This window comes from Bos javanicus, chromosome 5, assembly GCF_032452875.1.
Source record: "Bos javanicus breed banteng chromosome 5, ARS-OSU_banteng_1.0, whole genome shotgun sequence".
NCBI classification, from domain to species: Eukaryota; Metazoa; Chordata; class Mammalia; order Artiodactyla; family Bovidae; genus Bos; species Bos javanicus.
In genome coordinates, this window is record NC_083872.1 from 31239200 (window position 1) to 31250444 (window position 11245).

Sequence of the window (11245 nt, forward strand, 5' to 3'; positions counted from 1 at the left end):
ACATGAGTTTGATCCCTGGTCTGGGAAGATCGCACATTCCTCAGAGTCGCTGAGCCCAATTGCCAGTAATTACTGAGTCCCCCAACTCCCCAGAGCCCGAAAGCCACAACTACTAAAGCCCTCACGCCTTAGAGCCCGCAGTCCCCAAGAGAAGCCACAGCAATGAGAAGTCTGTGGCCCGCAACTAGAGAGTAGCCTCCCATTGCCGCAACTAGAGAAAACCCGCATACAGCAAGGATGACCCACCGCAGCAACCCGCCCCGCCCCCCGCAAAAAACAACAACAACAAAACAAAACTCTAGTCCAAGGAATCTCTACCTCCTAACATCTTTGGTAGTCAAACAATTTCCTCTCTCCCCAAGCTTCTGTCCTTACTTCTTCAATTCGGCTACCAACTTTGAGATGTGTCTTTAAATCTCTCGTTCTAAAAGGCCCTAGAGCTGTTTCATAAAGTTGATTGGTTTCCGTGTGAAAATGGGGCCTACCCTACCCTTTTAACAGCTCAGTTGTTCAGTGCTTAGGTGCTTACTCTTTAAATGACTGAAATACTATTTGGGGCCTTTAGTTTAAAGAACAAGTAAACCAAGTAAAACTATTCAATTTTTTCTAAACCTTGCTCCTCCACTTTATCAGATAAATGCATTCTGTACTGCCATTTTAAAGAAACTAGGAAGAGAAAAACAAAACTCATTGACAAATGATGACAACGTGGAAATAACCAGCTGAGCTATCTGGACCAGAAGTTTCTGCATTTCATTTCTGCATTTCTTCATCTTTAAAACTGTGTAGACTTCTTAAATCTTAAGATTCGCCCAAAATAACGGCAATCGAGCCCTCATTCCCGTGTTGGTTTCTTCCAAACCTGCGCCCCACCCCCATCGTCACCCCCGCCCAGGCTCCGGCAGCCATGCGCCAAAGACTGCAGCACCGGAGCTCGCGATCCGCAGGCGCGGCGGACCCCGCCCCGCACGGCGGGCGCGGGGAGGCTGCTCGGGGCCAGGAACCCGCCTCTGCGGCTGCTGAGCCGGGCGCCCAGTGGGTGCGCTCGGGCGGAGGAGGGGCCTGCGGCCACGGCACCGCCTTTGCCCGCCCGCCCCGCCCCGGACCGCTACTTAAGTAGCTCCCGCACCGCCCCCGCTCCAGTGCGTTACTTACCTCGACTCTTAGCTTGTCGGGGACAGTAACCGGGACCCGTGTCTACTCCTGTTGCCTGCGCCTGCTGACCCGTAGCCACCATGGTGAGTAGACCGTCGACTTCGCTAGGGAAAACGAGCCAGGGGATCGCTAAGGGCTTCTAGCTGGACAGGGCTGGCCCCACCGCTGTCTATTTGGAGGGCGAAGAGCGAGGCGGGAGCCGAGGGTGAGAGTAGATAGACCTCGATTTGTGGAGAAAGGCTGGGGCCCAGGAGGAAGGGGGCCACCGTCTTTTCTTCTGAGAGTGTAGAACGGGATGGCGGGGCACTGGTTCTCCTTCACCATGGTTAGCGCTCTCATTTAGCCCTAGCTTCTGGGCTTGGCGCCCCCAAGACCCTGCAGTCTTTTCCCGCGCATTCCCAGCCCCCTCTTACATTCTCCCCAGCCTTTAGCGAGCGCGCGCGCGGGCTCTCCCCGCCCTCACTTCCTCCTTAGCATGAAAACCGGAGGCGGGAAGGAACTGCGCACGCGCGACCGTTACCTTCCCGCCTGGGAGTGGCCGGGAGCCCGCCACTGCGGTACGCGCGTGCGCGCTGGGGCGCTGCAGGTCTATGACTGGAGGGCCTGTTTCCTGTTACCCTGAGTTCTCCTTTAAAAAATAAGGAGTAAGGTGAATGTGGAGGACTCCTTATCGATGTGCTGCACTGCACCAATATCTTAAGACAACTAGCTCTCAGCAGCCTGTAAAGGCCATCTGTCTCTCCCTTCCCTCCGCTGTTTTAGGAATGCGTGTGGGAGCAGGTGGTGGCGGTGGGGGTTTTGAGGGAATAGAAATCGGATCTGGGTCTCCAATAATCCCCTGCTGCGTCGTGACAGGTGTGGAGATGCTGAACTGAGCTTCACGCCTGCACGAAGCGAAGATGGTCGGCCATGGCTGCGCCTCTGCAGACGTGGCTTTTAAGAGTTTCTGCAGCTGCGCGACTCCGCGAACCGCAGAGGGGCGCGGGCGCGCGCGCCCTGAATTGCTCATTCATCCTTTGCCGCAGAGCCCCACCCCCTCGTCCCTCTGGCCAGGCATTTCCTCTGCACTGCTCTGGCCACGTGCTTCCTGTGCTGGGAGCTGCCCGGAAATCTGGCCACCTACTCTAGAATGGCATTCTGGGCTCTGGGCGCTAAATGGATGACCTCCTCTTTATCTTGATCCTCAAAGGAGGAAGCAATGACTAAGCTCTGTTCTTGGTCTAGAAGGAGGCCTTCCCGATTTAGACGGGGAAAGGAAATTAATTAAAAGCAATGTACATCAGAATTATAGCCCTTCTACCCTAGATTTTTTTTAAAAAGCACTCCATTTTAGAAGGAAATTTAAGATTAGGTTTCCATAAACATTTAGCATTTTTGTTAAATGTCTTGTGGGTTTTGTGTGTGTGTTTTAATGCGGTTTTTTTCCCTCTCTCACAGCGTGAGTGCATCTCCATCCACGTTGGCCAGGCTGGTGTCCAGATCGGCAATGCCTGCTGGGAGCTCTACTGCCTGGAACACGGCATTCAGCCCGATGGCCAGATGCCAAGTGACAAGACTATTGGGGGAGGAGACGACTCCTTCAACACCTTCTTCAGTGAGACAGGGGCTGGCAAGCATGTGCCCAGGGCAGTGTTTGTAGACCTGGAACCCACAGTCATTGGTGAGTTGACCTCAGTAGCTTCAGTGAGAATCCTGGGGGTCTGGGACAGGAGGTGTGTCCTGTGGGCTCCACTGATAGCCTGGGGTGGAGCAGACTTGTGTGGGTTGTTAATGATGGGTGGCTGCTTCATTTTCCTTTTCCAGATGAGGTTCGCACTGGCACCTACCGCCAGCTCTTCCACCCTGAGCAGCTCATCACAGGCAAAGAAGATGCCGCCAATAACTATGCCCGGGGTCACTACACCATTGGCAAGGAGATCATTGACCTCGTCTTGGACCGAATTCGGAAACTGGTATGTGTATTCTCAAGAATAAAATAAATTAATGAACCAAAGAGAGATTTTTGAAATATGCTTTTTCTTTTTTTTTTTTCAAAAACAACTGAAATGCAATTAAGAGTGAGGTTAATTATTCCTTTATAGTTTTTTAAAAGTTCAACTAAAATATGGACTATTTGATGTCACTTGATAAATATTTATGAAGATAATTTTAATAAAATGCTGAGTAATTTAGGGAAGATCTACTTTTTTTTTTTTTTTTTAAGCGTTTCATGTCAAAATACAATCTTTTTGGGATTAATATGAAAAGTAGAAGTCTTTACTATGATGACATCAGAAAGAACAATAACTATGTTTTTTCTCTTCCTCTTTTAACAGGCTGACCAATGCACAGGTCTTCAAGGCTTCTTGGTTTTCCACAGCTTTGGTGGGGGAACTGGTTCTGGGTTCACCTCCCTGCTGATGGAACGCCTCTCAGTCGATTATGGCAAGAAGTCCAAGCTGGAGTTCTCCATTTACCCAGCCCCCCAGGTTTCCACAGCTGTCGTTGAGCCCTACAACTCCATCCTCACCACCCACACCACCCTGGAGCACTCTGATTGTGCCTTCATGGTAGACAATGAGGCCATCTATGACATCTGTCGTAGAAACCTTGACATTGAGCGCCCAACTTACACAAATCTTAACCGCCTTATTAGCCAGATAGTGTCCTCCATCACTGCTTCCCTGAGGTTTGATGGCGCCCTGAATGTGGATCTGACAGAGTTCCAGACCAACCTGGTGCCCTATCCCCGCATCCACTTCCCTCTGGCCACATACGCCCCTGTCATCTCTGCTGAGAAAGCCTACCATGAACAGCTTTCTGTAGCAGAGATCACCAATGCTTGCTTTGAGCCAGCCAACCAGATGGTGAAATGTGACCCTCGCCATGGGAAATACATGGCCTGCTGCCTGTTGTACCGTGGTGACGTGGTTCCCAAAGATGTCAATGCTGCCATTGCCACCATCAAGACCAAGCGCAGCATCCAGTTTGTGGACTGGTGCCCCACTGGCTTCAAGGTTGGCATTAACTACCAGCCTCCCACTGTGGTACCTGGTGGCGACCTGGCCAAAGTACAGCGAGCTGTGTGCATGCTGAGCAACACCACAGCCATCGCTGAGGCCTGGGCTCGCCTGGACCACAAGTTTGACCTGATGTATGCCAAGCGTGCCTTTGTTCACTGGTACGTGGGTGAGGGCATGGAGGAAGGAGAGTTTTCTGAGGCCCGTGAGGACATGGCTGCCCTTGAGAAGGATTATGAGGAGGTTGGTGTGGATTCTGTGGAAGGAGAGGGAGAGGAAGAAGGAGAGGAATATTAATTACCATTCCTTTGAGCCTTGCAGCATGTCATACTCAACTTCAGCATTAGCTGACAGGCGTAAAAACTTTCTGACTAGATTGTCTTCGCTTTCAACTATGATCATGTATTGCTTTTCCATGTGTGTCTGTAACACTTATGTCCTGTCTCAAAAGTAAAGATTTTAAGAAAGAAAATATAGGGTTCTGTGCTTATTCTAAATTGGTTTCTCCAAGAAGTACTTTTCACTCCTATACCTGAAAGCCTGCCACTGGAAGTAATATCAAGGAATTCGCTCCAGATATCTCTGGTGGGAAGGTGTACTCTGAAACTGGTCTGTTAACATCACTTCAACCAGTATTTTGTTGAAATCCAGCTCAGAGGCCTTGGAATGATGCAAATTTCAGATGAGAGTGATTTTGGTACTCCAGTTTTGGAACAGGTAAACATTTGGTTGGGGGAATATTTGAGCCGTAAGATATAAAAACTCCTACCCTGTAATGATGGAAGGAGGAAAGTTGTAGGATCAGAATTCCTGCTGACCAACAAAACAATATGAAATTGTTTAAGCCCTACACCTGTGGAAGAGCAGCTGCTTAGGAGGGATGAAATGGCAACACTTGCAAAGGTTAAGACAAAGTTACAATTTGTAGCACTGGGCATAGTTTACATTCTTTCCAGTATACAGTGTGGCTACATCTAAAGCCCACTATAGAAGAGAGGTTAAGTCCTCTGCCTAGAGAAAATATAATTAAAAGTTCAGGAAGCACATGGATTATAAAGGTCTGAAAAGTTGAGAATAGAGGTGAGTAAAATTTTGCCAGTTCTTTGCCTAGTCAATAAATCCTATAAACTTAGAGAATATTCATAGTTCTCAACTCCTGATAAAATCCACAGACATTTCAGAGAGCTCTTGGGAGGCACTACAGGCCAAGTACAGCAACCCAATGTAGCCAGAAACCATAGGTCCCAGGGGAAGGCAGATGTCGGCCTTTATAGCACTGATGGGAACCCTAATGAATCAGTGCCCAAATGAAGATAGGGCTTTGCATTAGTGTTGAACTTTCAGGGAGGCCATCTTTAGAGCTGACTGAAGAACCTTTGAAAGGTCTCTCGCTTGCCATATGAGAGAGAGAGGTAGCTGGGCTGGATCCTGGGAAACCAAACCAATACAGAGGAGGTTTTGGAGGGAAAAGCACACACTATGGTGTGCCATGTTTTCTGAGTTCTGAGGCACAAAGGCACAGGATATTTTGTTTGTTTTGTGGGGGGTGGATGTTTGTATTTTTAAGAAAAGATATGTAATAAAGAGTTATGACAGTTTGGGTGGTGGGTACATAGGTATTTGTAATGCCATTATCTATTGTCCTAAAAATAATATGTATATAAAAAACTTATATGTATATGTGGCTTAATATATGTATATTTTTTAAAAATGTATGACCTCATGCAGTTTCTGAGCGTCAGGAATTCAGGAGCACCTTAGCTGTATGGTTCTGACTCAGGATTTCTCGAGATTTCAGTAAAGATGTTGACTGAGGATGCAGTATCTGAATGCTTGATTTTATTTTTTTTCTCTTTTTAAGATTTTTTTTAATTTTAATTGGAGGCTAATTACAATATTGTGGTGGTTTTTGCCATACATTCACATGAATCAGCCATGGGTGTACATGTGTTCCCCATCCTGACCCTCCTTTCCACCTCCCTCCCCAGAATGCTTGATTTTAGCTGGAGGATTCACTTCCAAGGGGGTTCACTCACATGCCTGGCAAGTTAGTGCTGGTTGTTAGCAGGTAGCCTTTGTTCTTCACCACAGGGACTTCTCCATAGGACTGCTTCATTGTCCTCACAACATCCAGACGAGATCGGGCGCGTTCAGGGTGGTATGGCCGTAGACTCTCACAACATCCAGGACAAGGGTGTTGTCCAGGGTGATCCAGGACAAGGCAAGTCGAAAACCGCAATATCTTGAAACATTCTCATTTCTACAATATCCTATTGGTTACACGTATCAGTCCTATTCCGTGTGGGAGGAAACTACACAATAGTAGGAGATGTGGGTTGTTGGGAGTTATATACAAAACCCAGAAGGATACTTGAAATATTTCATCTTTTAAAAGGGAGGAAACCTGTAGTTTAGAGAGAAGGAGTTTTCCATTTTCTATAGTTCCAACTCGAATTTCAGTGTCTTTGGTTGCCTTTTAAGCAATCCTTTGGTGGCTCAGATGGTAAAGAATCCTTCTGCAATGCAGGAGACCTGGGTTTGATCCCTGGGTTAGAAAGATTCCCTGAAGAAGGGCATGGCAACCCACTCCAGTATTGTTGCCTGGAGAATCCCCATGGACAAAGGAGCCTAGCAGGCTCATGGGGTCGCAGAGTTGAACACAACTGAGCAATTAACACACTTTGTTGCCCTTATAAGCCACCTTCTATTTGCATTCCTCCTAAACTATCCAATCTCCTTATACCCTAGTTATTTGGTTGCTGCTCAAATTCAGTATTTCCTTCTGTCCTGTCTGTTCCCAATCATCACATAAATCAAGATAACTAGTAGGTACTAGTAGTCAAAGCTTTTGGTACTGTGAGATACTAAGTGTGGGACATTGGAGTGGGAGGTGGGAAATGGCTATAATGAAATGCTGAGCCAACCAGGAAATGCCATCAAGCATTCCTTTGTGTGTGGGGGGTGGGGTGGGGGGGTCGGTGGGGGGTGGAGGTTGGGGGCGCGCAGTGGGTCTTATTATCTACATCTCTGTCCCAGCAGCAATCACAGTAATGTTTATGGCCCACACAGTGCTTTAATGGAAGTAAAAATAAATAATAATTATTTATTTCCCTCTTAGGCCAGATTCTTTATTGGTTCTCTTTCATATAAACAGTAAATTCAGGTTTTGTAAAATGCATTCACTCTCTTTTCAGGCCAAGTCTCTTTTAGCACCTCTTGAGAAATTGTACCTCAGGGTAGAGAGGGCTTGGAAACTGACTGATTGAGATACTTCTTGTTCTGTTACTAGTGGGGGGCTCTGCATCTTCTGAGCCTATTTCCTTTTTGCAGCACAGAGTTCCAGCCTATCTTTCTCCAGGTGACTGTGGGGAGTTGAGTGTGGCAAACAGCGCACTCAAATCTGAAAGGACTTGTAAGTTTATAGTTGTGTGTCCGAACTTGGGAAGTGAGGAACAGGTGAAGCAGCCCTCCTCAGGACTTGACAGCCCTCCTCAGCAGGACACCAGAGCTACTGTCCAGGAAGACTGAGCCATTTATTTAGAAAAGAAATAGAAATAAATAAAGCACAAGAAGAGTTTACTTAGAGATGGTGAGGATGATAATACAGATAATCATGATTATTAACCTTAACCACAACACCTTCAATTTACACCAACTCACCTTTTTAAGAAAAAAATTTTTACACATCATTTTATTTTTAAAAATTATTTATTTTTGGCTGTGCTGGGTCTTAGTTGTGGCAAGCGGGGGCTACTCTTTGTTGTGGCATGTGGGCTTCTCATCGCAGCTGTTTCTCTTGTTGTGGAACACCAATTCCAGGGCACGTGGGCTCTAGAGCAAAGGTTCAGCTGAGGCACACAGAAGCAGCTGCCCCACGGTGCAAAATCTTCCCAGCCCAGGGATCGAACCCCCGTGTCCCCCCCATTGGCAGGTAACCACTGGACCACCAAGAAGCCCTATACCTATCCACCTTTAAAAGACTGTTAAAGGTGAAGTGCCTTCACTACTTGGCATTCTTAACCTCATTGAGTTGAGTTGAGGTTAAAATGGGAGGAGCCCACTTCTTTGTTTTTTACAGAGGACAGATTTAAGGGAAGTCATACCACAGCCCTGTGTTCTGCCTTGCAGGATAAGATGTCTTAAATATTGCCTGCCAAAGGGCCAGGAGAAATAGGAATCTTTTAGCCTTATGGAGGCCCAGGGCTATGATTTAGGGACATGCTCAGGTTAAGAGGTTTGAGGGAGGGAAGAGAGAGAGAGATGCCATTTCCCTCTCCCAATCCCATCAAATTCCTGGCAAATTCCTTAATGCCCTGCAGATGGCACCACTGACAAGGAGTTCTCTGCCCAGAAGAGTCAAGCTCAGATTTGTGAACTCTGCCCTCCCTATCACCTTGAAGCTGAGCCTAAAAGATACACCACAAAGAGGAAGTGACTGACCTGGCGTACCTGGCATTCATGGGCTTGTCATTTCTTGTTCTGTCCATTCCTGGAGACAGCTGAGCCTCCTTCTAGGCCACTGTGAATCAGTTAGCCACAGAAAGCCCCACACTCCGAGTTCTTGACTTCATCTCCAGCCTCTAGGGTACTTCCCAGTGTGGAATGAGTTCAAATATATGGCTTTGCGGTCAACCTGTAGTAATGGAGGAGGCCTGCTGCCCAATCAATCTGAACTCAATACTGATACAAAGTTAATAACATGATGTGGGCATCATCATGTAGATACAGATATCATTGTGTTGCAAGGGCCATCTTCTTCCTCTCTGCCAAAATGAATACCCTACCCCATCCATCCATCCCTCAGCTGACCAGCTCATCTCCCAGCTGACAGTCTGCTGTATGTTACTGTGTCCAACAGTGATGGATTAGGCTCATCACCGCATTCCTACTTTTGGCCTTCAGACACTCTTCTCTCAGCCTATAAGACCTTTTACAACCATAATTGATCCTACCACCTTTGCCCTGTTAACTCATTCTGTCTTCCTTTGATGATAAAAACCCAAGTGTCATCTATTCAAGGCCTTGAAGGCTAGGTCAGACACAGTCAGATTCTCCATTAGATATTTTCTTTTCTTTTTTTTTAATTATTTTATTTTATTTTTAAACTTTATCCATTAGATATTTTCATAGTCTGAGAATTAATCTTGAAGCAGAGATTCAGACTTTTAACTCTGAAAACTAGAGGTAACTGTCCCTCTACTGCTTTCCTCTTTTCCCCAGGCCCAAAGATCTAAAATGCCTCCGGAAGACACTCTAGGGTGGACAGTGACATCAAATGGAGGTAGAAGGGAAAGTTGCTGTTCTGTTCTAAAGATTCTTCATAAATAAGATCTTTCAGCCTCTCTCTGGCCCAGCTCTAATGTCTCATGATACAGGCATGTAGGAACTTCTACTGGCTCATGTTGATCAAATGCATGCACATGTGCCATGAGTCAAGCTGTGACCCAGCTGCCATAACAGGCTGATGTCACCTTAGGCACTCCTATACAACAGTGTGGAAAGCTAGGCAAGGGATCATTCCCACCACCCTCTTCACTGATTACCCTACTGTGCAAATTGCTACCCAGTTCTGGGCACCTCAAGAAGGATATGGACAGACCAGAGAGCTCCCTCCAAGGGGCAAGTAGAATGGGATGCGGTACTGGGTAAAGCAACTTGGAGAACTAAGGATGTTTAAATTACAAGAGGAACCCATGAAGAGCTACTGTCCAGAAATGGCAGGAACCCAGAGAGGACGGCAAAGCATGAAGAAAAACACTGCAGGGGTTTCTGGCAGTGTTCAGTGGCTAAGACTCCACAGGCTCAATGCCGGAGTCCCAGGTTCAATCCTTGGTCAGGGAACTAGATTCTACACGCCACAGCTAAAGATCCCACATGCTGCAACCAAGTCCTGGCACAGCCAAATAAATATTTAAAAAAGCAAACAAAAACAACCACAAAATAAAAACATCACAGCTCACTTTGTAACAACAAAGTGAGGTCCATTGTTAGCTAGGACCAACAATGGGCCATAGTGCCATCCATGTCATGAAGGACAAACAGGTAGAACTGAAGACTTCTAAGATTCTTCTCCATTCCCAGAGACTAGGATTTCACAAATTTTCCTGGTGTCTCAAGCCAATCTTTAATTATGACTATTCTCTCAAATATTTTTGGAGAGGGCAGAGATAGGTAGGGACAAAGGAACAGAATCTATCAAAACATGCTTTTTCAACCTTTTCCCTCACCCTTGCCAACAACAATAAAAGTTTTCAGACCCAGAGAGGCCTTGCTTAATGGGAACCCCTGGTTTTCTGGCCTCCCTAGCACCCTAGACAAGAGGGCAATTCCAAAGTTGCTGGTCTATTTCTAGAAACTGGTCCAAATTCCACCAGAGATAAGGAAGGAGGTTTATAGCCTGTCTTAATTCGGATTGGTCTAACAAAATACCACAGATCAGATAGTGTGATAGTGTAAACAATAAATATTTATTTCTCAAAGATTTGGAGACTGATAAATCCAAAACCAAGGTGCTAGCAGATTCAGGGGCAAGAGAGAGCCTTCTTAACTGGTTTGCAGATGGCTGGCCGTCTTCTTGCTGAGTCCTCTTGTGGAGAAGAGAAAAAACAACTATTCCCTTCCTCTTCTTAGAAAGATGATAAATCCTGGGACTTCCCTGGTGGTGCGGTAGTTAGGACTCCACACTCCCAATGCAGGGGACATGGGTTCCAACCCTAGTAGGGGATCCTGCATAGGGCATGGAGCTACCAAAAAGAAAAAAAAAAAAAAAGGATAATAATCCCATCAGGAGGGTTGTACTTCTGGACCTCATCTGAACCTAATTACCTCCCAAAGTTCCCACCTCCTAATACATCATGCTGAGGATGAGAGTTTTAACATGCATTTTAGGGATACATATTCAGCCCATGGTAGTCAGAGTGAACAGGAATTTTTCTGTAAATACTGTGTTTTTTGTGGGGAAAATTAGGCCTTGTAGATAAGCAATGAGAAAATGAAAATAACCTATAATCTGAATGAAAAGCTTTTGAGGCCCCTCTCTGCCCTCTCCCTCCCTGGGACTGGTGGCCCTGGGTCTTCTGTCTGCTCCTCTC

The 11245-nt window shown here is 46.5% G+C and overlaps 1 protein-coding gene across 1 annotated transcript; it reads left to right on the top strand.

Moving 5' to 3' along the window:
* The first annotated feature begins 954 nt into the window (after positions 1-954).
* Positions 955-4626, top strand: LOC133247439 (tubulin alpha-1B chain). The gene is made up of 4 exons (XM_061416240.1): positions 955-1238; positions 2593-2815; positions 2959-3107; positions 3471-4626. Exons 1-4 carry the CDS (start codon positions 1236-1238, stop codon positions 4449-4451), a joined length of 1356 nt encoding a protein of 451 aa, XP_061272224.1. The 5' UTR covers positions 955-1235; the 3' UTR covers positions 4452-4626.
* The last annotated feature ends 6619 nt before the right edge of the window (positions 4627-11245 follow it).